Raw genomic sequence first — 27,500 nt, forward strand, 5'->3', positions numbered from 1 at the left:
AACACACACACACACACACACCTACACAAACACACAATGAGGCTCTCCATCCAGCATGAGGTCAGGTGTGTGTGCGTGCATGCGCGCATCTGCGTGTATGTATCGGTGGAGTGCTGTAACCGTGGAGTGTGTGTGTGTGTGTGTGTGTGTGTGTGTGCATGTGTAGGTGTGTGTAGGTGTGTGTGTATGTGTAGGTGTGTGTGTGTATGTGTAGGTATGTGTGTGTATGTGTAGGTATGTGTTTTAGGTGTGTGTGTGTGTATGTGTAGGTATGTGTGTGTAGGTGTGTGTGCGTGTGTAGGTGTGTGTGCGTGTGTAGGTGTGTGTGTGTGTGTGTGTGTGTAGGTGTGTGTGTGTGTGTGTGTGTGTAGGTGTGTGTGTAGGTGTGTGTGTGTGTAGGGGTGTGTGTGTGTGTGTAGGTGTGTGTGTGTGTGTGTGTGTGTGTGTGTGTGTGTGTGTGTGTAGGTGTGTGTGTGTGTAGGTGTGTGTGCGTGTGTAGGTGTGTGTGTGTGTGTAGGTGTGTGTGTGTGTGTGTAGGTGTGTGTGTGTGTGTGTGTGTGTAGGTGTGTGTATGTGTAGGTATGTGTGTGTATGTGTAGGTATGTGTTTTAGGTGTGTGTGTGTGTATGTGTAGGTATGTGTGTGTAGGTGTGTGTGTGTGTGTGTGTAGGTGTGTGTGTGTGTGTGTAGGTGAGTGTGTGTGTGTGTGTGTGTGTGTGTGTAGGTGTGTGTGTGTGTGTAGGTGTGTGTGTGTGTGTGTGTGTGTGTGTGTGTAGGTGTGTGTGTGTGTAGGTGTGTGTGCGTGTGTAGGTGTGTGTGTGTGTGTAGGTGTGTGTGTGTGTGTGTAGGTGTGTGTGTGTGTGTGTGTGTGTGTGTAGGTGTGTGTATGTGTAGGTATGTGTGTGTATGTGTAGGTATGTGTTTTAGGTGTGTGTGTGTGTATGTGTAGGTATGTGTGTGTAGGTGTGTGTGTGTGTGTGTAGGTGTGTGTGTGTGTGTGTAGGTGAGTGTGTGTGTGTGTGTGTGTGTGTGTGTAGGTGTGTGTGTGTGTGTAGGGGTGTGTGTGTGTGTGTGTGTAGGTGTGTGTGTGTGTTTTGTCGCTCCTTGTCCTTTTTGTGCTGTAGGACCCCTCAGTCCATCACGTCCCCTTTTCTTTTCCTCCTCTCTCCGCATTTTTCATTCACTTACCGACACACACACACACACACACACACACACACACACACACACACGGACGCACCCCACCCCACATACCTTACACAAACACCGTAGATCACCCGTGCTTTTTCTTCAGACCACTTTTATTGTGTCTCCATGCATAGCTCTTCTACACAAAGCAGCTCTCCCTGTTATAGCAAGGTTGTGTATATAGCACCACCAAGTGGTCACTCCAGGTATTTATCTCAGTTAATACACAATGCATGAAGGACACTTTATCGCTGGAGAGGCATGTAAGAATGCAATGAAACATTTCGGTGGATGAAAATCATTGGGTGCGGATTTTTAGTGAAGAATTATCGTCCTATTACGTTCCCAAGTCTCTGGGAGAATATTCCGGATCATCAATACATCTGCCGTAGGGAGTGCTGGTGTCTGTCGCTTTGCGGTGGCAGCAATGTTGTATATCAGTACTGCTCATCTTATGAGTTTTGATAAGAGTCATCAGTCAACAGCACTGGTTTTGTGTGTGTGTGTGTGTGTGTGAGAGAGAGAGACAGACAGACATCAGAGCGTTGAGCTCAGTTTTTTTTTTTATCCCGGACTAAGAGAATGTTAAACTGCACCATGCGTTATCTGCACATATCCATCATGTTCTGAAAACATTAAATTACTGTGTGTGTGTGTGTGTTTGTGTGTGTGTGCATATTTATATAGACTTTCCTTCTTCCCTTCTCCGGTACGTTTCTAAAGGCAGGACCCCCGTGCGTCTCTCCCCTCCCCTCTGGAAGACCGCCGAGACGGCCACAGACGTGTCCTGCATTTGCAGCTGTAATCTTACTTCTTTCGTTTCATCCCCGCTGTGGCCGGTTTCTTTATCTGCTGTGTTTGCTCCCATCACTCTCTCCACCCCCCCCAGCTGAGCAGAGTCTCTGAGCACTCACGGCAGGGGGCGGAGACTGGAATAGGGCGGGAGCGAGGGAGGGTGGATCAGCCTACACCTCCCCATACTGCAGAAGGTGATTGAAACTGTGTGTGTGTGTGTGTGTGTGTGTGGTCCATGCCTGCTGGCATACAACTGAGCAAGCGCTTGCCCAGCTGGTGGCAGCTTATCTGCCCTTCACGTATGTACCGTGGCACACCTCTCTTCTAACACGCCCAGTCTGCGTGCTGCCTGCATCATGTATGTGCTGTACATCATGGTCCCAGTCCCACACACCCCCAGGTCCGTCAACAGGCCCCTGGAAAGAAAACGAAGCGTAAAGTTTGTGCGGACTAGCTTGATCATTCTTAAATGCTCTTTGGCCGTTTTCTGATTCGTATTTCCCAAGAACATCTAAAGAAAGCAATTAAATCAGAGGACTCGGCCGACCCGTTTCCATGTTCCGTTGCTAAGGAGGACTCCCTTCCTGACCGCGGTCTCATGGTGGTAGCCTAGCTTAATGCAACGCTTCGTTTCTGCCTTATCGTCGATGCTGGCACACTGGAGAAACGTCCTGTGGCTCTCCCCACTGCCCTGGACACCAGACCAGACCATTATTTTCACAAAATCTCTGTCCTTGTATCTGTGAGAGAGATTTCAATCTCTGGTAAATTCTAGCAGTGGTAAATATCTCTGGTAAATTCTAGCAGTGGTGGTGGTAGTTATTGTGGTGGTGGTAGTTGTGTTAGTAGCGGTGGTGGTAGTTATTATGGTGTTGGTAGTTGTGGTAATGGTGGCAGTTGTTGTGGTGGTGGTAGTAGTATTAGTGGTGGTAGTTGTGGTGGTGGTGGTGGTTGTTATGGTGGTGGTGGTAGTTGTTGTGGTGGTATTTGTTGTGGTGATGGTTATTGTGGTGGTGGTAGTTGTAGTAGTAGTAGTAGTAGTAGTAGTAGTAGTGGTAGTAGTTATTGTGGTGGTGGTGATCGCAGTAGTAGTGGTTGCATTCCAGAAAAACTGCCATTCTGTGGTGGCACACAAGAAATAAATAACCATCATCATCATCATAATAACAATAATAATAATAATAATAATATTTCAACAGCAGAGTATGGGAGCTGGCAGCTATAAGTCAGCAGAATTCTACTGGGTTCACGCTAACTGGTTGCGCTCTGGTTCCCTTTATCATCAGCCCTGTATTTTCTCTCCATTTTCAGGACTTCCAGTAGAAACTAGTTTATTAACTACATCTTTTTTATCTCCCCACCACAGGAAGTTCTACTACATCACCCTGCTGCGCGACCCCGTGTCGCGCTACCTGAGCGAGTGGCGGCACGTGCAGCGAGGAGCCACGTGGAAGACGTCTCTGCACATGTGCGACGGGCGCACGCCCACCCCGGCCGAGCTGCCTCCCTGCTACGAGGGGGCGGACTGGGCTGGCTGCACGCTGCGCCAGTTCATGGAGTGCCCGTACAACCTGGCCAACAACCGGCAGGTGCGCATGCTGGCCGACCTCAGCCTGGTGGGCTGCTACAACATGTCCTTCGTGCCCGAGAAACGGCGAGCGCAGCTGCTGCTGGAGTCGGCGAAGAAGAACCTGCGCGACATGGCCTTCTTCGGCCTGACGGAGTTCCAGCGCAAGACGCAGTACCTGTTCGAGCGTACCTTCCGCCTGCGCTTCATCCGCCCGTTCGTGCAGTACAACAGCACGCGGGCGGCCGGCGTGGACCTGGACGATGGCACGGTGCGCCGCATCGAGGAGCTGAATGAGCTGGACATGCAGCTGTACGACTACGCCCGCGACCTCTTCCAGCAGCGCTACGTGTACAAGAGGCAGCTGGAGAGGCGTGAGCACCGGCAGCGTGGAGGGGTGGGGGGCGGGGCCGGCGACAGCGCGGCCCGCGACGAGGCGGTGGAGGCGGAGGCCTCACGGCTGCCCACGGAGGACTACATGAACCACATCATCAACCGCTGGTAGCCCACCCCCAAGCCCCCGGAAGGGGGGGGGCATCCGAAGCAGGGGAGCGGGGAGGGGCGCTGCTCCGTCACCCGAGCACGCGCCCCTTATCTCTCTGCGGATGGCAGACGGCGTTCCCGGCCCCTTTGGAGCGCCGTGGGAAAACCAGGAGTCACGGCAGAGCCTCCAAGACTGAGCGAAGCAACAATTACGTAAAGCGGTTTTCCCGCCTAAACGTCTGCTGCCATTTCAGCCATGAATTAGGTTTTATTTGTTTGTTTGTTTTCAGGGTCCTCATGTTTTTTAGCACTGACACCAACAATGCTACCTAAGGGTTAGTAGATGGAATCGGAACAGCTTGTCTTAGCCGGCGTTGGGAGACCCGGCCCACTTCCTGTCCCTGTTTTGTTGCGCGTTGGACCATAGCCATTATTTAAGCCATCCGTATGCCGCAAGGGACCCGTGGTCGGTCATATGCACGGACGTGCTCGTGGTGAATGTGAAGCTTTTGGTGTCACTGACCTCCACCCAGCCTCCAGCAGGTGGGGCAGAACACGGGACGGGGTGTCAGCGGGGACCGACCAGCGTGGCCCTGACCCCCGAAAGCTATAGAGGTGAACTGGAGACCGGTGAGGTGGACGGCACCCGTGGGGAAATCGAGGGAGAATGCCGCCTCACTTTTTTTCAAAGATGAGTTCAGAGGTGTGCAACCATGTGCAGTATCGAGACAGCTCCTTTGTGTTGGGCTATTGCAAGAATGTTGCTGTGTGTGTGTGTGTGTGTGTGTGTGTGTGTGTGTGTGTGTGCGCGTGTGTGTGTGGGAGGGAGAGAGAGATGCTAAACCCCCAATCATAGAGAAGTAGCAGACATGGCCTTTCTATATGTCCTCACTGATCTCAATTCTATCTGACTACTCACATGTGTATGCAAAGGAGATAATGTGAGAAGTGTGTGTGTGTGTGTGTGTGTGTGTTTGTGCATTTTACTGAGTCTGAATGAATGTATCATGGATGGATATTTGTTCATGTGTGACTAGGCTTTTCCTGTGTGTGTGTGTACGTGTGCACGCGTGCGTGTGTGTGTGTTTGTGATCTCTTGAAGCCGTGGACTTCAGGGACTGAAGCTAAAGCCAGTAAGGGAACGAGGAAGCCCGTGACCTCCCAAACATGCTGCTAAACGCAGCATGTCACACGGCTGAGCGCCCCGGCAAAGCTCAGGGAGCCGAGACCCACGTGCACTGTCTGCGGACGCGAGTTATCCCACTGGAAGTCTCCCGCGCCCCGTTCAGCCTGCCCCCCACAGCCCGGTGGCGAAGGCCCACCAGAGCTTGGCCGTCGGACCGCGCCTCACAGCTGTGGTGCCTGCACCTTTCAGCCATGTTTATCTGGTTATTTAACCAAGTCTGGAAATCCTTTTATCTGGAAGTTTGTTGTTGTTTTGTTTTGTTTTTTTTAAGTTTCATGGCAACAAGACTTCCCTCAACTTTGGGTCGCTCTGTTGATGTAATGCTACATCCTCTTCTGAAAAAAAAAAAAAACAACAAAAAAACAGTGGGGGATCTTTCAGGGTCTGGCAACCCGAGCTACGGCTGCAGCGAACTCGGGTTCTTCTACGGATGTGTCGTGCTAGAGGCGGGCTCCGTCCGTTTCTCAAATCCCCTGCCTTATGTTAAGGAGGGTGGAGTCACGGCCTGGGCCCGCCCCTCTCTTGTTGCCACGGGAGGCGGGGTTTTTTTTTAGATCTGCCTGCAGTGTTCGGCGGGCGCATTGCTCGGTTTCTTTAAAAGCTGTGACTGAATCAAAATGTATACGATTGGAAGTATTACAGCACTGGACAGTTCGTGAACTTTGCCCCCCAGATCATGTGTTCTTCTCATCCCACGTCCTTTGACCTTTGCCTTTCTTTCCCTTTAGCATTACAAACATGGATCATCAAAGCAAAATAAAAGAGAAGTTTCATTTTTATATATTATCAACTTGTTGTCTCATTTTCTTACTAAGACGCTTCACGGTGGCGTGAGCAGTTTGGAGTCCTCTTAAGATAACCTTTCCCAATTTAAAACAAACCCCAAAATATTGGGCACCCCAGCCAATTTTACTGTACTGGGTGTCTCATTTAAACCAACAGCTGTTCTCACAAGATCCTCCCAAATTCAGCATTTATTTTCAAGCCAAAGTGGCATACGGTTATTACCAAACACAACAGCAGTTGAGGGTCTTGTTCAGGGGCCCCAACAGTGGCAACCAGGCCAGGGAGGGACTTGAACCAGAAACTTTCTGTTTACAAACCGAGCACTTTAACCACTGAGCTACCACCACCGTCTCAACGTCTCCTTTCCGGTCGTTGGCAAACCGCAGGAGCCCAGCGGCTCGAGCCACTCCACTGCTCCAGACCGCTCGCGCAAGCCGTTCCTGGATCCAACCGCGGTGTAGGCTGAGGGGTCACGTTAGAGAGATCAGAGTAACGAGCAATTGCTGTGGCATTTAACAAAAGAATTGGGAGGAAGACGGGGCGCCAGGGATGCATAATGGTCCGGACTCCGCTCCGTGTTTGTCTCCTGACGCCCATTTTCTTGGTGGCGCGCAATCAAATAAAGGATTTCTCCAGGCATGCAATAGCATAAGCTATATAGATGAGCTCTGCGTAGTCCAATCGTATTCAGATTTCCCAGCTGGCATGCTAGTTTCAACACAGACACTTTGACGTGCATATATAAGCCTTCGTCGTTATCTAGGTGGCTGGAAGCAGGCGTTCCCGGGCCAATCCTGGCGGCTTCTGGGGCTTTCAGTTACTTGAAAGGTGCTTTAGCATTGAGAAGCTCTCGTCTGGGTCGTTACGGGTGGTTGAATGGAAATCTCCGGAAGGCGGGCTAGCTCGATGCAGCATTTTTCTTTAAATATGCTGGGGGGGGGGGAGTTTAAAACAACCTAAAATCGTTCCCTGATGTGTAGCTTAAAGCGGGATTCTGACGGCCCAGCGCAAGAAGACGCAGACCGTCGTTCAGACCAGTGTGCCATTCGCAGGGGAAATTTTATTGCCAGGAAATCAAATAGAATTCATTTCCCAACCTATCGAGAACTGTTTAGATTGTCGTCTCCTGTAGTATATATTCAGCCTGAGCTGTTTGTCCCACTTACAGTGACCCAGGAGTCACAATGTTTTGGCAGGGGATCTCTCTCTCTCTCTTCCTCTTTCTGTGTCTGTCTTCCTCCCTCTCTCTCTCTCTCTCTCTCTGTGTCAGGTACCTCAGCACGCACAAGGCCCCGCCCCGCAGCATCTGGACCTGGGGCCCGGAGCCACAGAACCGGCTGACTCAGACGAGCGGGGTGCTTCCGTTAATTACGACCCCACTCCCTGGCGGGGGCCCCCAGCCTGCCTACCTTCCTGCCGCCCATACGGAAGGCAGAGAAGTCTTGCATCAGCAGCCATTATCATCTCAAACGGAGAGGGGCTAAAAGCACCCCAGCTCCTCCCTGTGCCAGACTGCGAATGAATACCTGGCCCTGGGCCCCTGGCCAGGGGCCACGGCCGACTGCCTTGTAGCCGCCGTTCTGCTTGAGATAAAATAGGATTTCTCGAATATGGTATGGTGAGGCAGGTGAAGCAGCTACAGAGATAGAAAGAGAAAAAGAGAGAGAGCGCAAGAACCTGGCTGTACATCTGGAGTGTGTGCTGAAACAGCTGAGGCAACACAGTGAGCCTCTGGTCCGCGATGTGGCTAACTAAGCAAAAACCAGCGGGTGAGAAAAGGCTCTTCTCGGGGAAAACGCGACGAGCAGGGACAATGGTGTCTGTTTTAGCCAATGGCGTGCTTTTGTTTTTTTTCCTCCACATTGATACAGTATAGCGCAGGGTCGCCTAGCACTGGAAATGGCATTGCTGCTGGTCGTTTTCTTGCCCGATTCACTACAGAACGCTGAATAAAATGCGTGATGAGTAATGGGCATCGAAGTTGATCGATGCGGTCATTTCTGGTTTTGATGACCGGTGCTCTCTTTTTTTTTTTGCCGTTTCTGGCTCCTTGCTTGCAGTTAGATAAGACGTGCTCCTCCATTTCCAACACGAAAAAACAAGGAAGAAAGAACCCCAAACCCACAAACAAAACGGAAACCACTTAAGCCGTAATGAACCGTAACCATTAAATCAGACTGAAGCTCCTTGAAACGATGTTGGCTAGCTAGCAAAATCGCTCCCGCACAACGCTAGCAGAGAGGCCATGCCAGCTGCCACCCATGGCCCCTCTCCAATATCCAGTGAATGATCTATAATGGAACAACCTTGACCCCATGACCAGCCTGTTCCCCTGACCTCTCCCCACGCAGCGGGCTGTCACCGCTGATATACCATTTTAATTCAACCGAGGAGCACTCGGTTCGAGGACCCCATCATGGAGGTGGGGGGGGAGGTGGGGCAACGCTTCGGCCGGCCTGCTGTAGCCCTTCCGCTGGATATTAATATCCCACGCGCCCTTGTGGGTTCGACCCGGGAGTGGTAATATCCGGCGGCCTGGTCGTGGCCCATATCGCAAACGCCACGTGCACTTCGACTTCTGGCCTGCAGCTTGGTGATCAAATATTTACCAGCCTGGAGACTAAAGACAGAATGGGGCAGGAGGCTGGTCTCTTTGTTTGGGGACTGGCTCAATGAGGAGCGTTCCCTGAAGCACAGGCAGGGGAAAAAAGAAAACAAAACAATATCATCCCAGCCATTAGGAAAACAGCCAAAAAAAATCTATCACCATATAAAAGAAAGTTCGCGAGCAGCAGATAACTTCTTCCAAATGGCTGCGTACCAACCATTACTACCGACGTTGAGCCGTTGTTAGCTGCAGCGGGGTTTTGAAATTCATCGTTTTCCTTTGTTACAGGCCTGTTTAAATAAGAAAGCATTCTTTTGTTGAATTTATAGTGAACCGAAGCTGCTGTATCCTAGGAGCCCTTCCGTAATCTGCCATTTCACAGCGCTGCCTTTCAGAAGATGCGCACCGTAAGAGCTTCGGTATTTGTAAGCTCGATTCCTGAACTTTTGGGAATGGAACACTGCCTGGCGGGCGGGTTTAGCGTGAATGTGACGGTTGGTGCACTCAGGTGAACAGGAACAGATCAGTATGCGAGCCCATAAAAGAGAATTAACACGCTTCCCGTCTTGACCTTCTAGGAAACGTTAGGCTCCCTGGAATCTGGAGACCGGACGGCATCCCTGCAGACGGAATCATTGGTGATGTGGAGATGATCTGATCTGTGCATAACATAAAAATAGATATTTCTTTGCAGGGAAATGGTGAAATTGGACTTCTCTTTCTGGTAAATGGGTTTGTTTACACTGTCTGATTAAGTTCTGGTTGTGATTCTGGTTGTGATAAAAGGGGTGTACCAGCAGGACATAACCTTGGTTGAGAAGGCTTGTCGAGGTGAAAATGTTAGGACTCCTCAGATTTTTAAAAAGCGGGTTTTTTGTTTTTTTTTTAAACATTAGTTTCATGTAAACAGAATGTAACGCTGTCTGAGTGCGCGGGGCATGGAGCAGGATGCACAGACCTCCTCGACGTTGTGCAACATTTAATGACATTAAACACACGTGATAATGGTGGCATTCACACGTAACATTAATAGCGAACATGTAGATACTTAAACGTGGGCTAGACAAACAAATACAACACAACCCAACGGGGGTTTAAATAGACTGGCGAACACTAACGATTAGCTCCATACAGGTGCGCGCCTTCCCGGAGGTGTGGCCGTACCACATGATCTGCAGGGGGGGGGGGGGGGGTCCTTTTCACATCGAAAAAAAAAAATAAAAAAATTTATATATATATATATATATATATATATATATATATATATATATATATATATATATATATATGAGAATGTTAGGAATGGGGAGATGCTTTTAAAAGAATTCACTGACAGACTAGTATATTTTATTTCTATTTATTTTTACATTAATTCACTGATATGTTACAGTAATCAGTAATGAATATAAATACATCTTAATGTAAACAATCTGATTAATTACACAAGCCAAATAGATTAATGGCTAATGTAATATATCTATATATATTATGAAATATAATGAAATATATGAAATATAATGTTAGCGATGAAAAAATCTGTTATAATGTTCAGAATTGAGATTATAATTATATTCGAAAAATTAAAGTAGGCAGCGGAGGGTTCAAAAGGGTTGAGCTGGGTAGAGCAAACATGTCAGACTTGTGTTTAACCCAGGTCAACCTAGGCTGACCTGTTATCTGCATGTTACATGGCTAATGTTCATCATCATCATACACAGTAGAACAGAGGTAAAGAATACCACTGCTGACAGCCACACCATCAATGCTTTGGAGAAGTGTGGGCCAGGAAACTGCCAGGCAGCCCAAACCAAGGCAGGAACAACTGAGGGCCTTACTCAGGAGCCCAACAGCAGCAACTCAGCAGCAGCGGGGCTTGAACCAGCAGCCTACCACCACCATGGTTAATGTTACTGGCTGGCAGCCAACACTGGTGGTGTGAAAGGCGTAATAGTGAATGACCTTTAAACAATCTTATCATCATCATCATCATCATCATCATCTAGTGGCATTGTCTTGAAGATGTATTACAAGTCATCTGAGAGGCTTCCTCAGCTCAGGTGAACGGCGGCAAACTCCCTGGCCTTTAATTTTCTGTTGGGCGATTCACGTTTAGGATGTAATGAAACCCTTGACATGTGACCTTCCTGAGTTGCCTTGAGTTGCTGACAATTCGATGACCTTAATTACAGAAACCCTTGTAGGCCTGAAATATACTACTTTTCCAGTGGCCAAAAGTGGATCATCCGTAAGAAGCACAGGCACGTTCCTGACCTGAATCCCACGGAGGATGCATTTCATTTATTAAAGACAGGAATGAAATTTAAAAAAAAGGTCTTGAGATAAACACAGACTGAATGCAGCTGCATTACCTTGTCTGACAGAGGAGAGATCCACAGAGCGCTGATATCTATGGGTCATACAGTGCCTCAAAGTAGTATTCAACCCCCTGCAGACTTTGCAAATAATTTAGAGCCTTCAAACTTTGAACAAGAGTACCATTTATTAAAAGATGTCTAAATATTACAAACAAAAAGTACAAGTTGCTCAATTAAATTATAATACATTTTAAACATAAAAATTAGGGTAAATTATTATTCAACCCCTAGGTTTAATATTTTTTGGAATAATTCTTGTTTGCAATTACAGCTATTAATCGTTTTTTCTAAGACCTGATCAGGCCTGCACAGGTCTCTGGAGTAATCTTGGGCCACTCCTCCATGCAGATCTTTTCCAAGTTGTCCAAGTTCTTTGGGCATCTCTTGTGGACTTTGATCTTGAGCTCCTTCCACACGTTTTCAGTTGGGTTAAGGTCAGGAGACTGACTAGGCCACTGCAACACTTTGATCTTTTCCCTCCTAAACCAGGCCTTGGTTTTCTTGACCATGTGCTTGGGGTCGTTGTCCTGTTGGAAGATGAAATGACAACCCATCTTAAGATCCATGAAGGAGGAGCGGAGGTTTTTGGCCAGAATCTCCAGGTAGGATGTGCTATCCGTCATCCTGTGGCTCTCTCCTTGTCCTCGGGTCAGCCCGGACCGTTCAAACAAGCCTGGCCTCGGCACGGGAGGGAACTTTCAACGGCTGGCCGTGGAAGGATAACAGTAGTTCCATAAGCCTTCCACTTCCGGATGATGCTCCCAACGGTGGAGACAGGTAGGCCCAACTCCTTGGAAAGAGTTTTGTACCCCTTGCCAGCCTTGTGACCCTCCACAATTTTGTCCCTGATGGCCTTGGAATGCTCCTTAGTCTTGCCCATGTTGACCATGTATGAGTGCTGTTCACTTGTTTGGGGAGGGGCTTTAATAGTCAGAAAAGGCGGGAAAAAACAGAAAATGAATCCAAGCACAAGATCATTGTTCTTAATACCTCAATTACTTGTTAATACTTGAGGGAACCAAACAGAATTCTGGTGGTTTGAGGGGCTGAATTGACCCTCTGGTAAACTTTGCAAAATTAAAAAGAAATAAATAAACAGAGAAATAACATTCTTTTTTTGCTGAAGTGCATTTCACACGTACAGGCACATCTACAGTCCAAATTTCACAATGCTAAGTTAACTCCAAATGTGTAAACCGGCAAAATCTGCAGGGGGTTGAATACTGCTTGGAAGCACTGCATATTCACTCGAGTCTCACGTTTGCCCTTCTTGCAAGTTCAGCTGTATTATAGCATTCCGGAGCCTCTGGGAAATTATAAGACAACCGCATCCCTTATTGCCGCTGTGCGGGGTGCTACACCCATAAAGAAGTCGGCGCGCGCTCTTTATCTCTCTTTATTGTGACTGCTGTGCACCTGGGGGCTTGTACGATGTGACTGAAATCCAACTAACTTTCTGCCTCACGAAGAAGGATGAAATTGTGAATCGTTTGCCCGAACTCACTGTCGGTAGGCCTCTGTTCAATATGTTTACTAGTCGAAGATTGTCTAAGCGGCTTAGGAAAATCACAGTAAACCATCTCGGAGAGGTTCTTCCTCATTAGTGTTGCTCTTTGCTTGCTGAACAGAAGTCTGGACCTGCGTTTCTTTGTTTTTATTTTATATTTTAATATAAAGGCAGTTTCAAATTAACTGACAGTTGCAAAGGGTGTTTGCAGCTACTAAGACAAGTAAGAAAGGCTTTAATATACTGTAGCATCTACACAGAAGAAGAACCAGAAAATACTATTTTCTGCTCAAGGAAAATCTCTTTATTTACATTTTCAGCATTTAGCAGACGTTCTTACCCAGAAAGAACGAAAGTACTGCAGTTGTCTACTTCAAGTAATCTTGTAGTCCAAAAATGCCCCTAGCAGACAGTGCCAAACACAATTGTCAGTACTGAAACCTAAGTTAAACCGCAACACAATTTTCAACTATCACACATACCACAAACAAAAAATTAAATAGACTAAATGAAAAAAAAAAAAAAAAGGGGGGGGGGGGGGGGGGGGGAACAATTACCAACAGAAAAAAAAACACACCACAATGATGACAGAACATTTTTAACATGTTAATTAAATTTATAAAAGACAGAATTACCTGAACCAAACAAACACACACACGCACACACACACACATTTTTATTGAAAACTATTTACTGAAAGCATTGAACATTAATATTCAGATTAAATAAAATCTGCAGAGAGGTGCCGGACATTATTCTGTGATTCCTCAACGTGAGCCCATCCAGGGTCTCACTAAAGTCAAGTGGCAGATGCCACAGTGCGTGTCTATATTATAAAACATATTCCTTATCTACTCACTAAGAGGTGTTAGTATGGGTAATGAAATGTGACCATCCTATGCAAACCTCTTTGTTGGATGGATGTTTATTCCATTTACAGTATTTAGCTGACACTTTTATCCAAAGCAACTTACAATTATGACTGAGTACAACTGGAGGGTTAAGGGCCTTGCGCAGGGGCCCAACAGTTGCAGCAGCAGGGCCTGAACCAGCAACCGACCAATTACAAGCCAAGTACCCTAACCATCTTAACCATTGATGACATTTTTGTTATTGCTACATACGCATTAGAGGACCTCCAACTTTTCAATTCTTCATTCTCCCAGTTCCTCCTAGCTCTTAAATGCAAACCTCCCGTTTTGGGATGTTTCAGTGAAGTTTGCATATGCTTGTTTAAATTCCTCCATCTATTATTAATCTACAGAATATCCTTCCTATTTGCAAAACATTTCTTCACACCCCAAGGCCTGTAAAAACGTACATGCATTTGCAGTGAGAATAAAGACTTCCACCAGAAATGCATGTGTGAATATCTTCAATACTGTGAGTGTCCCGATGAAGTCGTAGGCGACGCCTTTGCTCATGTTTTAACTGTTCAGAGAGTAGACGCACTGACCTATAAACAATCTGTTAAGACTACAGGAAATCCCTTGGTGCTCACTTACCATCCTACAAATAAAACAGTGTCTGATATTATACTTAATGCTTCAGGATCCTCCAGGACGATGCAGAGGCCACATCCATTTTTAAGGGTTCTCCACTAATCTCCTACAGATGACAAACATTTCAAAGACACACTTGTCAAGAGTGAGATAAATGACCATTCAAATAATGGCTGTGGTACTGTGACCTGCAACCCCTCTAGATGTAATCAGATTTATATTGCAAAAACCAAGAGAAGGCTTGCTGATTGGTTTGTTGGACACCTTCTGACCACCAGAATTAAGGATTTGTCATTTCCAGTGGCCAGGCATTTTAATACTAATGGACACTGCATTAATGATGATCTGTTTGTATTGCCAGTTGTTGCTATGGCAGCAATGAAAATCTACACTCTTAGACATCTACTGTTTCATATGTGAACTTATGAACTTGCTTGCACAACTGATGATGGACCTCTGTCTGAAACATCCTGTTTCCTGGGAAACTGGGTACTGTGAATTATTACATTTTTAATCTCTCTCTCTCTCTCTCTCTCTCTCTCTCTCTATATATATATATATATATATATATACACACACACACAGAGATATAAATATTCAAAATTGTAGTAAAGTACACAAAGTTTCTAGAGAAACGTTTCAGGCAGAGGTCCTTCATCAGCTGTGCAAGCAAAGTGCTTCGCTACAATATCTTTATACAGTACACTGCAGTTACTATATATATATATATATATATATATATATATATATATATATATATATATATATATATGACTAGCAATATCATGTGTTAACATTTTAATATGCTGATTATATATATATATATATATATATATATATATATATATATATATGACTAGCAATATCATGTGTTAACATTTTAATATGCTGATTATATATATATATATATATATATATATATATATATATATATATATATATATATATATATATATATATATATCACAATAAATGGGAAAGTGTAGTAATTTATTCAGTAATTTGTAAAGTCAATATCGCAAGCATCCCTCATGCTAGCTCTTTTCTCTCAGAATTCTGCGCATAGAATAGCCTGGCTACATTCACATCCAAAAATTCAATAATTATATATAACATAAAACTCCTCGTTTCTTTACAAACTAACTTGCACGCGTATATTAACCCAAATGACCTCCTCACCACGAGTGAGGAGGCTATAGAACTGCCTTTAATAAAAGGTTATTAAATCTTGTCGATTCTTTGCTTTATCGGTATTGGATTAAATAAAGTCTATTTTCAGACTCTAATTTTCTCATATGTGATATCGCTGCATACACCATGTCATGTCGGAAATTTGCCATGGCATTTTTGGACCGGCAAATATACAAGTCCAAAAATACAAGCGTCACCTGTAAGCAACACGTTGAAGGACCTCCCAAACATGGCTACTCCCGCAGGAAGCCTGGACGCCGGTGGAGGTGCGGCGTATCCTTCCAACACAAAATGCGGCTTTTGTTAGTCGTTGTTTGTCGTGCCAGTTATTTTATCGGTGCGCACAGATGCCAATATGTTAAATGGTGTGGAAACACGCGTAAATGTGTCCTGGTGTCTTGTCTTCGGGCATTGACTTCAGTATTTAGACGTCAGCGGCTAATAGTTGTTAGCAAGGCTAACACAAGCACAGGCAGCTGCTGTCTGCAGACCGGCGTCCTGTTTCAGCACCAATCGGTGAAACGTCGGAAATCAGGGAAATAAACGACCCATTGGATCTGGTGACGGCAGAAAACCCTTCGTGCGACGTTAGCTTAGCTTCGTTAGCTTAGCTCTTAAGTCATGTCGAAACTAAGCTATCCTAGCTGGGTATTTCTTGTATAAGGAATTGATTTAAAAATATATATATATATTTTTTTTTCAAAGGCGTGTGTTCATTTTCGTCTTGTGAACGCACACGGTTGTGGCAGACAGTGTTTTGTTTTTGACAGATTTGGTCTGAATGAAGGGCACCTAGGCTCCGGATTTTATATTCCGGAACTGCTGCTTTCTGGTGGTGCTGATTGGGAAAACGCCTTGCCACGCTCTGGTTTGCGATTGGCTGAAACGTGTTACCTTGCGCCCCCTGTCGGAACCGACCCGCTGGTGCCAGTGAAAGCGAAAGCGGTTTGACCGCGGAGAGACATCTCTCAGACTGAAATTGATCGAGGGTTATATATATATATATATATATATATATATATATATATATATATATATATATATGAGGTCTTGTGTTGATTTGGAGTCTTATGGGTCTAAAAAAATGTTGCGTGACGTGTTGCACGCTTGTGTAGCCTTCATGCGTCCTGTTTAAGAGGCATCAATTCACTCAACCTCTCCTCCAGCGTTTTCTCTCTTTCTAGGCTTTAAGATGTGGCTGTTGTGTGCGGCACTTTCTAGGCTTTAAGATGTGGCTGTTGTGTGCGGCACTTTCTAGGCTTTAAGATGTGGCTGTTGTGTGCGGCACTTTCTAGGCTTTAAGATGTGGCTGTTGTGTGCGGCACTGGCGGTCCTGTGCTTTGTGGTCTCCGCTGACGGAGACTCGAAAGCTGTGACCACGACGCTAACGACGAAGTGGCCCTCCACCCCACTCCTCCTGGAGGCAAGGTAGGGAAAGTTTGACCTAAATGGCTTTACAACACTGCTTTCGAAATGGCCTGCTACGCACTGGACGCCACGTACTGCACTCAGTATGCACTGTATACTGGTCCCAGCAGTAGATTGCAGTACAGTGTCCAGCATACTACGAGGTCTCACGGACACGTGAGAGTTCTGCCCACTTATGAAAGGTTTTCCTTTGCTGTTGCATAACAGGATACAGTACAGCATGAAGTCACAGCTCTGGTCAGCTACTGGGATATTTGGCCAGAGCACTATACCATTGGGGTGTCTTTCACATACGGGTAAAATTAATTTTGGCGGCATACAGTATACTCATTTGCGGCCGAAGTCGGTGTGTGAGTAGTAGTTGGCTTTTTTTGAACACAGCCTGGGACTTTGTGTCATGTTGCAGTCTGATCAAGGCAAGCTGGGATATTCTGTTTTTTCTCTGTTAAATGATCTTTTAGGACTTTGTAATCTGCTAGTTACATTCTCAGTTAGAACCTGGCTATATATAATGAGCCCTGGGCCTCAGTTGAATATTTAATATAGATTTTGTTGTTTTTACCTTTAAATGTCATACAGAGATACTGAGGGTTAACATCTTTTTTTTTTTTTTTTTGTCACCAGTGAATTCCTTGCTGAGGAGAGCCAGGATAAGTTCTGGGACTTTGTAGGAGCTAACCAAGACATTGAGAGCGAGCATGACGGTAACGGTTTTGCCACTCGGCACTGAATTTTCCAGTTCCTAGCACCGGTGCTTAGTTACCGGCGCGTCTTTATGTGCATACCTCTACACGTGCGTCACGCGCTCCGGCCGCAGGGTCAGGGAGTGATGGCTCGGTCCGTGTGCTTTCCCTGCAGGCTCGGATCTGTCTTACTACGAGCTGATCGTAAAGAGGGCGGGGCAACTCCTCAGCCCCACCCACCTGAAGCTGCTCAGGTTCGCCCTGTCGCTGCGCTCCTATTCAGCCACCGTCCACGCTTTCCAGCAGGTCAGAGCCCCGCCCCCCTGAAAATAATCCTCGCCCAATAAAAGTGAAGTTTAAGAAGTGATTAATGCTCATTGTATAATCATTGTTTGTGGAACAAATTTGTGGTTTTCTGCGCCGCTGCTTAATGGGGGAAAAAAAAAAAATTTAAATCTGTAAGACACCAGAGTTCCCACTTGTGGTTAAAAAAACAAAAAACAAACCACCCGCCGTGTTTTTGACCTGGTTTTCTCCATTAATGTTGCCCAGATCGCTTCCAACGAGCCGCCCCCCCCAGACTGCAGGGTCTTCTTCAACGTCCACGGGGAGAAATCCTGCAACCCACAGAGCCTGAAGGACTTGCTGGACACAGCCTCCGAGCGGTAGCCCCCCCCCCGTTACGCTAAGCTCTTGATATGAAGCAGGCTCACGTGTTGATTTTTAATTTTTTCCCCCCTTCCTTCCCCCCACAGGCCAAAGCCTTTCCTCTTCAAAGGTGACCACAGGTTTCCCTCAGCCAATCCCGACGCTCCCATCGTCATCCTCTATGCTGAGCTGGGCACTGGCGAGTTCAGCAGGTTCCATCAGCAGATGCTGTCGAAGGCCAACAAGGGGCTGATTAACTATGTCCTGCGGCATTACCTCCCAGTAAGGATGGATCTTCGCTACAGGCCACGGGATTCGGTCCTGATCGGTCCGGTCCGTTTCGCCACCAGTGTAGTTAACCGATTCTCACCCAGCAGCGTCCTGTGGGTCGGCATACTGTGCTAGTGATGGGCAGGTTCATCGAAACAACCCGCTTACTCCTGCTGGCACGTCATACTGGTGTAGGAAGCTCCGAGGATTTCCCGTGCTTTTCCTCCCGCTTGTGAAACTCCCGTCGGTCCCTCTGGCCAACTAATTTCGCCTGTGATGCAGGACGTGTCCCGCCCCCTTCCCTGCGCGCATCTGCAGGAAACCCCGTGCCTTTCCAGACGCGACGCGGCCGTGTAATTCGTTTTAAAGACTTGTCCGTGCCGCTGGCCTTTCTCCGTGCGACCCTGTAGTGCCATGCCCGTGCGCCGGAAATCACGTGACGGGCCTTGCATCTGCTTTTTTTTTTCTATACAGCATCCCAGCGAGAGCCGTGTGTTCCTGTCCGGTTACGGGGTCGAGCTGGCCATTAAAAACCAGGAATACAAGGCCAAAGACGACACGCAAGTACAAGGTCCCGTGACTCTCAGCTTTTAAACCCCGAATGAGCGAATAAGGAACGCTCCGCAGAGCGTCTTAACAAAGACTATAAATTCGCAGGCGCCGACGTCAACGCCACGGTGATCGGCGAGAACGACCCGGTGGACGAAGTCCAGGGATTCCTCTTCGGGAAGCTCAAGTGAGTGGCCGCGTTTGCGGCACGAGCGTCTGGGGAGAGGAGGACTCCTGACGGAGGGGGTGAGACTAACCTCCTCGCTCTCTCTCTCGTTCCCTCCTGCAGGGTTGCCTACCCCGAGCTACGGGAGCAGCTGAAGGAGCTGAGGAAGCACTTGGTGGAGAGCACCAACGAGATGGCCCCGCTGAAGGTCTGGCAGATGCAAGGTGGGCAGCCTCAGCAGCGCCTCCGCGCTGCGCCTTGGTCCGAGACCTCCCTTCAGTGCAGGTTTTTCTCTCGGCCTGCCCCGTATGTCAGCGCTCCCGGCCTGCCCCAGTGATCAGGATGTCGGCGTGTGGTAGCGCTGTACCGCGGGAAGCCCGAGCGTTCGAGGTGTGCATGGACTCCTAGACGAGTCCCTTTGCTTCAGTTAGCTGTGGCACTGTTGGCCTTGTGTGGATTACAGCCCATAGCAGCAAAAGCTCATCAGAGCTCAGCTAAGCAAATGACTGGCAACTTTGACTGCGCGCGCACACACACACACACACACACACACACAGTGTGCTGGAAAGAAACGTGCAGGCGTAATCCATCTACACGCTCAGCCCCTTTGATAACGCTCAGCCCCTGTTAAACCCGAGACAGCCTGAGCGGTTGATGATAAGTCTCCGTCTTGAATTAAATCACGCCGTCAGTGGTAAATCCCTGGCTAATATCCTCTTTAGCTAAGGCGAGGTGGTGTTTGTCTGACAAAGCTCCCCGTCGGCGAGGGGTGTCAGCGCGAGAGCTGAACTCTCCGTGGACTGGAATCAAAACCTCGACCTCCGTAATCTACGCGCTCACTGCCCGCTTTATTAGGAATGGGGCGCTAATCCAGGGAAGGGCTCCCGTTCTCCCTGAGAACTGCCTCACGTCTTCCACGATCCGTTGAAGACATACCTTTGAGATTTTGCTTCGTGTCGACACGTTTGCATCACGTGGTTCACGCACCGACTCGCCCGTTCTGCCTCGTCCCAGAGGTGCTCCGGTGGACTGAAACCTGGTCTCTGGGGAGGCCCGTTGCCATAGTCACAGAAGCCAGTTGCAGGTGGCTTGACCGTGTGACCTGGTGCGTTATTATGCTGGTAGTAGCCATCATAAGAGAAACCAACTGTTGCCGTTATCGCGTAGACTCCTGCATTCGAACGTCTGACTCACCAGGGTGGAAGTCAACGTTTCACATGTTTGGCCTCTTGAGAGGCTTCTTAGAGAGAGGTTATTTGAGTTAGCGTCACCCTGTCAGGTCAAACCGGTCTGGCCGTTCACTTCTTAATTCTCTCATCTCACACACAAAAACTGCTATTCTTTTTTTTGTTGTTGTTGGGTTTTTGGGTTTTTTTTGTGCCATTATGCATAATCTTTACAGACTGCTTGTGCATGAAAATCCCAGGAGATCGTTTTGAAAAATGCTCAGACCAGCCCATCTGGCTCCAACCGCCATGCTCAGTCGTTCAGATCGCATTATTTCCCCATTCTGAGGTTTGATGTGGGCATTAACCATAGCCCTCGACCCATACCTGCGCGATTTAATTCTCTGCATTAAATGCGCTGCTGCGCCATAATTGGTTGATTGGATAATTACATACACGAGCAGGTCCGCTGGCTTCCCCAATAAAGTGGCCGGCGCGTGTCGTTGTACATGCGTGAAGTATAAAGTGGCGTTTTCACCCCAGTTTCTATTGTCCTTTGAAGAAGTCTTGGTGATTCAGGATGAAAAACCCAAACTGGTTGCAGGTATGCACTCTGACACCCCTGAGACTCAGTCTGTCTGTTTATCTGTCTATAAACAACCCCCACCCCCCTTCAGATCTGAGCTTCCAGACAGCAGCACGCATCCTGGCAGCCCCCTCTGTAGATGCGCTCAATGTCATGAGGGACTTGAGTCAGAACTTCCCCAATAAGGCGAGGTAGGCCCACCCCACACCCTTCATGGGGGCTCACTGCAATGTTCCATTAGGGTTGGGGTTTGAGAGAGAGAGATTGATTGATTGATTAGTATGTATTTGTATGGTGAAATGGGTAACAGCGCTGCCTGTCCTATGGGAATGGGGTTCGAACCCCATCTGGCCAAGTGCTGTCTGCTCCTTCAACAAGAGTCCTTGGGCAAGACTCCTAGCCCGCCTTCCTCCGCCTCTGTAATGTTTTGTTTTCACATATCTCTCCCTAAAATCAGCAAAGTATAATTGCCTGCACTTTGATTTATTAATTAAAAGATTTATGCATTTTTCCCTTCATTATTCCAGCTATTTGGGGACGTTTTACAAGACACCCTGCTTCATGCCTGGGGCTAGGGGCTATTAACAACAGACTAGTCTAAGATTTTTTAAAAATGAAAAGAAACATTATTTAAAAATGAGTTTGCTTAATTAACACTTTTTAATTTACCCACAAGCAATTGCCAGAATAGAGTGTGTGGACAGGGTGTGGAGCAGTAGATATTTGGATAGATACTTTCTAAGGATACTTTATTAATGTCACTTCCACACTAAAGCGCTTCACCTCGAGTTTAAACGCCTCCCTGTCATTGTTAATAAACGTGGCATTATAGTAATGTACTTGCTGACTACTTTTGTATGTTGTTTGAGGGCGGGAGGAAGCTTTTCTTGGTCATATTGACCCAGTACTATGTGCAAACATCTGACAAATTGTTAAATGTATCTTGTTTGATTTTGGTTTTCAGGTCCATAACCAAAACTGTGGTGAACTCGGAGATCCGCAAAGAGATAGAAGAGAACCAGAAGGTGCTGCTGCTGGTTTTTTTTGTTTTTGTTTTTTTGTTTTCTTTGCGGAGCGTGCCTTCAGTCAGACTGCCAGTCTGGAGCTGCGAACTGCCCCCCGCGAGAGGTGGCTCGTTGCGCCGGGTTAACGGCCCCTGGGTCACGCGTTCACTGGAGCCCTTGTTTACGTAGCGTAATTCGAAGTGGGGGGGGGGGGGGACCCCTCTTCATCCTCACTGTAATTGTAAACAGCGCATGTGATTAAAGGTCACGCGCTCCCACGAAACGTTTCAAAATCAGTTTTCATTTCTTTCCGGCTCTTTATTTGGGACGACGTGGGAATGAAGCAATTGTCCTGTTTGTGATTCTGTGGAGGTGCGCCTCGTTAAAGCCTCGCCGACTCTGAGTCATTTCCCGTCTCCTATAACGAACCCTGTGGTGCGCCCTCTCCCCATCGCTCAGTATAATTGACCCCCCCGCCGCCCCGGATCCCCTCCAAACTGTTCCAAACATCCACGCGTGAAGGAAAGGCTCCCTGCTCCCAACGAGCACTCTGTGATCCGGGCCGTGCGGGTGGGCTCCGAGCGCAGACGCTGGCATTAAAACAGCCTGTCGTCCCCCTGGGCTCCGAGGGTTTATGGCCTGCTTCTGTTCCAGCTCGTCTCTGAGCCTCCGGCCGGCAGCTGGCTTTTTGTGTGCTTGACGGGAAATGCGTCTAGTCAGCGCCGACCTCGACGACTACGGGATTATAATTGATATGTTTGTGTTGGGGCAGATGATTCAGAACTACCGTGAATTAACGAGTCATTACAGTGAAGCTAACCTGCGATGTGTACATGTATGCGGGACTGGGCAATTCCGGGCAATTTAACGGACTGAAATGCTTGAGCACGCTGCCATTGTAATGTGCGGAAATAATTTTGAGTTTATTAATAAATTTAATGACGTGACTATAATTGGGCGGAGCAAGAGTGGCTGAATTAGCAGGCGGACTTTGGTGTCAGCCTGTCTGGATGAGGTGGACGCTAACGCGGCTGTGCTGTGCTTTAGTATTTTAAGGGCACGTTAGGCCTCCAGCCGGGAGACTCGGCTCTCTTCATTAACGGACTCCACATCGACCTGGACGTGCAGGACATCTTCAGGTGGGGAGCTTTCTCGCATGCAAATTTAAATATGTATATGGATGAATGCATCCAATTTGCATATCGAGCCAGGTTTCATTTTTCTACCTGCATTCCGGTGTGTGTGGAAGATAAATTGCTGGTGTGTGTGTGTGGGGTCTGGTCGCCGCAGCATACTGGACATCCTACGGAGCGAGGCGCGGGTGATGGAGGGATTACGCAGTCTGCTTGTCGACTCTCCCCACGTGCACGACATCCTCAAGCTGGACGTGCAGCCGGCCGACTCCGACTACGGCGTGGACATCCGCAGCCCCGCTGTCTACGTAAGCTCCACCCAAATGATGATGATGATTAATAATAAAGTTTGCCTTTCACAAACCCAAGGACACATTTCACAGTAAGAATGTAGGGATTTAGGAGACGGACTAAGAGCGGCAAAAGGAAGAAGAGAGGATTTGAAACGAGACCGTGCCGAGCAGTTACGGAGAGATTGAGACACGGGGTCCCGAAGTTCCCGAGCTGGACGAGGGCGGGCGGTGTAAGGGCGTAGGTTCGGAGCGACAGCTAGGAAACAGACCACGTGGTGCTTTGAAGGATAGAAGAAGAATTTTGTTCTTCGGTAGACTTTCCAAGCTGCAGCTGCTGGATGTACCGGAGACGGTCGATCGGTTTCGTGGAAAAAGCCGTAGAAAAGAGTCAGTCATCAGTTTGGGGGAAACATTTTGGAGTCGCCATCACTGATCGTGGGGGCATAAGCGCACAGCATTGCGTAGATGATGAAACGCGGTTCTAGCGGTCAACTCGACGTGAGACTCAAAGGCGAGGGAGGTGTCAAAGAGACAGCCGAGGTTTTTAACGACACCTTCAGCGTCAGCGGGAAAATAGCGACTTGGCTCCAACTAGTAGAAACTCTGCTTTGTCGGCGTCGAGTTTCAGGTAGTCGGTATGCGGGCGAAGTTTTAAGTCTGCAAAACGCGAACGGTGCCTGGGCAGACGCAGCGGAGGACGCCGCGCTGATGTAGACGAACGTCCTCGGACATGCTGGCCGAGCGGGCAGGTGTGTATGATGAAGAGGAGTGGTCCGAGAACAGATCCCCGCAGTGCTCCCCGATCAGCAGGGTCTGTTGGCGAGAGATGATCGCAACCAGTTGAGGTCTAGGACAGAGATGCCTAGGAATGAGTAGGTCATGACTGACGCTATCAAAAGCTGCTGCCGGACCTGAGAGAGCCAAGATATGCGGGAAGACTCAGTGTTGTGCAAGAGGCCTGCTTACATCTCAGTCTTAAACCCAGATACCAGCTTAGACCAAATACCTGTTTAGACTTGAGTCTCAATTTAGGACTAAACTCCTGCTTAGAATTTAATTCCAATTCCTATTTGGCTTTAAGCCTAAATGAGTGATTAGACTTGAGTTCAAACTGGCCGCATTTCAGCGTGTTGTCCACGTGTCTGCGTACGCTGGCGTCGCGACGCACCGCGTCACTGAAATCATTCCATTTCGCTTGCTTTAGAAGTGCCTGCGCAGGCGGCTATTTTCTGCTGTCCAAGCAGAATGTCTTTCTGCCTCTCTTCAATCTGTCTCTTTCATTTTAATTTAATATGACATTTCTGCAAAGTAGCTTGGTCAACAGTTTTGTTTTATTAAAGGTCCTCCACACACATGACTCGCGCGCTTGCCTAGGAAAACACTGCAAAAATAAATCAAACATTACTGATATTAAAACATGTATGACACTAGTATCTTAGTATGTGTACTAAAAATGTTTTTTGTTGTTTTTAACAATTGGCCTGTAGCATGCTCAAAGTCACATACATGTGACTTCAGGTGGATATGAACACACTTTTACCTGTGTATATACACACACACGTTATGTGTATGTGTTTTTTTCTCTCCTCATTAGTGGATAAATAACCTAGAGACCGATGGCCGCTACGCATCCTGGCCCTCCAACGTCCAGGAGCTCCTGCGGCCCACCTTCCCAGGGGTCATCAGGCAGATACGCAAGAACTTCCACAACTTGGTGAGCACTGCATCGCCGCGTTCCCACAGTCTCATGGTCCCGCTACCCTCCTCCGGCATGGCGTCCGGCTGCGGCGCTCACGCCGTGAGGGTCGTCCGCTCCGTGTTTTCCGCTTTACTTCCACCAAGCTCTCCGGCTGGACGGTGACGGGGGGAAGCTGGAACGGCGCGCTTCTGAAGGTGCCGAGTCACTCAGGAGGAGGGAGAAATTGCCACCATGTTGTGATGAAGCCATGATCGATGAGATCGTATAGGAGTCTCGTGAAGGAGAGTAAACGCGCTGATTCGATTGCTCTGAGCCGTTCATCCAGAAAGGACTGTCCTCCGATTAAATCTACCTTCCCTTTAACGTCTCCGCCAATAGCCCAATGGATGGGTAATAGCGTGACAAACACTTCATGACTGTAGCTTATGATTCGCCTTCGTGCTGTCTCCGCCTTTTCGTACGTATCCTTTAAGTGTGTGTGTGTGTGTGTGTGTGTGTGTGGGGCGTCCTGTTCGCAGGTAATGATTTTGGACCCCACTCATGAGAACACAGCAGAGCTGCTGAGCGTGGCGGAGATGTTCTACACCAACAACATCCCGCTCAGGTGAGTCTCGCCAGTTCCCCTCCACATCTCACCCGTTCAGGTGTGTCTCGCCAGACCCCCTCCACATCTCACCCGCTCAGGTGTGTCTCGCCAGACCCCCTCCACATCTCACCCGCTCAGGTGAGTCTCTCCAGTTCCTCTTTAATACCAGACCCCCTCCACATCTCACCCACTCTGGTGAGTCTCTCCAGTTCCCCTTTAATACCAGACCCCCTCCACATCTCACCCACTCTGGTGAGTCTCTCCAGTTCCCCTTTAATACCAGACCCCCTCCACATCTCACCCGCTCTGGTGAGTCTCTCCAGTTCCTCTTTAATACCAGACCCCCTCCACATCTCACCCACTCTGGTGAGTCTCTCCAGTTCCCCTTTAATACCAGACCCCCTCCACATCTCACCCACTCTGGTGAGTCTCTCCAGTTCCCCTTTAATACCAGACCCCCTCCACATCTCACCCACTCTGGTGAGTCTCTCCAGTTCCCCTTTAATACCAGACCCCCTCCACATCTCACCCACTCTGGTGAGTCTCTCCAGTTCCCCTTTAATACCAGACCCCCTCCACATCTCACCCGCTCTGGTGAGTCTCTCCAGTTCCCCTTTAATACCAGACCCCCTCCACATCTCACCCGCTCTGGTGAGTCTCTCCAGTTCCCCTTTAATACCAGACCCCCTCCACATCTCACCCGCTCTGGTGAGTCTCTCCAGTTCCCCTTTAATACCAGACCCCCTCCACATCTCACCCGCTCTGGTGAGTCTCTCCAGTTCCCCTTTAATACCAGACCCCCTCCACATCTCACCCGCTCTGGTGAGTCTCTCCAGTTCCCCTTTAATACCAGACCCCCTCCACATCTCACCCGCTCTGGTGAGTCTCTCCAGTTCCCCTTTAATACCAGACCCCCTCCACATCTCACCCGCTCTGGTGAGTCTCTCCAGTTCCCCTTTAATACCAGACCCCCTCCACATCTCACCCGCTCTGGTGAGTCTCTCCAGTTCCCCTTTAATACCAGACCCCCTCCACATCTCACCCGCTCTGGTGAGTCTCTCCAGTTCCCCTTTAATACCAGACCCCCTCCACATCTCACCCGCTCTGGTGAGTCTCTCCAGTTCCCCTTTAATACCAGACCCCCTCCACATCTCACCCGCTCTGGTGAGTCTCTCCAGTTCCCCTTTAATACCAGACCCCCTCCACATCTCACCCGCTCTGGTGAGTCTCTCCAGTTCCCCTTTAATACCAGACCCCCTCCACATCTCACCCGCTCTGGTGAGTCTCTCCAGTTCCCCTTTAATACCAGACCCCCTCCACATCTCACCCGCTCTGGTGAGTCTCTCCAGTTCCCCTTTAATACCAGACCCCCTCCACATCTCACCCGCTCTGGTGAGTCTCTCCAGTTCCCCTTTAATACCAGACCCCCTCCACATCTCACCCGCTCTGGTGAGTCTCTCCAGTTCCCCTTTAATACCAGACCCCCTCCACATCTCACCCGCTCTGGTGAGTCTCTCCAGTTCCCCTTTAATACCAGACCCCCTCCACATCTCACCCGCTCTGGTGAGTCTCTCCAGTTCCCCTTTAATACCAGACCCCCTCCACATCTCACCCACTCTGGTGAGTCTCTCCAGTTCCCCTTTAATACCAGACCCCCACCACATCTCACCCACTCTGGTGAGTCTCTCCAGTTCCCCTTTAATACCAGACCCCCTCCACATCTCACCCGCTCTGGTGAGTCTCTCCAGTTCCCCTTTAATACCAGACCCCCTCCACATCTCACCCGCTCTGGTGAGTCTCTCCAGTTCCCCTTTAATACCAGACCCCCTCCACATCTCACCCACTCTGGTGAGTCTCTCCAGTTCCCCTTTAATACCAGACCCCCTCCACATCTCACCCACTCTGGTGAGTCTCTCCAGTTCCCCTTTAATACCAGACCCCCTCCACATCTCACCCACTCTGGTGAGTCTCTCCAGTTCCCCTTTAATACCAGACCCCCTCCACATCTCACCCACTCTGGTGAGTCTCTCCAGTTCCCCTTTAATACCAGACCCCCTCCACATCTCACCCGCTCTGGTGAGTCTCTCCAGTTCCCCTTTAA

General features: G+C 48.3%; 2 protein-coding genes across 3 annotated transcripts in view; both read left to right on the forward strand.

The window, feature by feature from the left end:
* Positions 1-6,005, forward strand: part of hs6st1a (heparan sulfate 6-O-sulfotransferase 1a) — a 77,737-nt gene extending 71,732 nt beyond the window's left edge. The window contains exons 2-3 of one of the 2 annotated variants that reach the window (XR_003412086.2): positions 3,350-4,736; positions 5,136-6,005. Coding sequence is in view for 1 of the 2 variants with exons in the window: in XM_035536310.1 (XP_035392203.1) it covers positions 3,350-4,055 (706 nt within the window). In the remaining variant the exon portion in view is untranslated. Of the gene's footprint in view, positions 1-3,349 lie in introns of both variants that reach the window. The other variant, XM_035536310.1, reaches the window with a different exon arrangement.
* Positions 6,006-15,417: 9,412 nt separating this feature from the next.
* Positions 15,418-27,500, forward strand: part of uggt1 (UDP-glucose glycoprotein glucosyltransferase 1) — a 25,692-nt gene continuing 13,609 nt past the window's right edge. Inside the window, exons 1-15 of the mRNA XM_035536233.1 lie at positions 15,418-15,454; positions 16,484-16,616; positions 17,241-17,320; positions 17,475-17,605; positions 17,852-17,964; positions 18,055-18,229; positions 18,692-18,788; positions 18,875-18,953; positions 19,056-19,156; positions 20,776-20,875; positions 21,649-21,709; positions 22,736-22,827; positions 22,979-23,129; positions 24,709-24,828; positions 25,332-25,417. Coding sequence (XP_035392126.1) covers positions 15,418-15,454; positions 16,484-16,616; positions 17,241-17,320; positions 17,475-17,605; positions 17,852-17,964; positions 18,055-18,229; positions 18,692-18,788; positions 18,875-18,953; positions 19,056-19,156; positions 20,776-20,875; positions 21,649-21,709; positions 22,736-22,827; positions 22,979-23,129; positions 24,709-24,828; positions 25,332-25,417 — 1,556 coding nt within the window. The remainder of the gene's footprint in view (positions 15,455-16,483; positions 16,617-17,240; positions 17,321-17,474; positions 17,606-17,851; positions 17,965-18,054; positions 18,230-18,691; positions 18,789-18,874; positions 18,954-19,055; positions 19,157-20,775; positions 20,876-21,648; positions 21,710-22,735; positions 22,828-22,978; positions 23,130-24,708; positions 24,829-25,331; positions 25,418-27,500) is intronic.

Source organism: Electrophorus electricus, chromosome 18, assembly GCF_013358815.1.
Source record: "Electrophorus electricus isolate fEleEle1 chromosome 18, fEleEle1.pri, whole genome shotgun sequence".
In the NCBI taxonomy this organism is placed as follows: Eukaryota; Metazoa; Chordata; class Actinopteri; order Gymnotiformes; family Gymnotidae; genus Electrophorus; species Electrophorus electricus.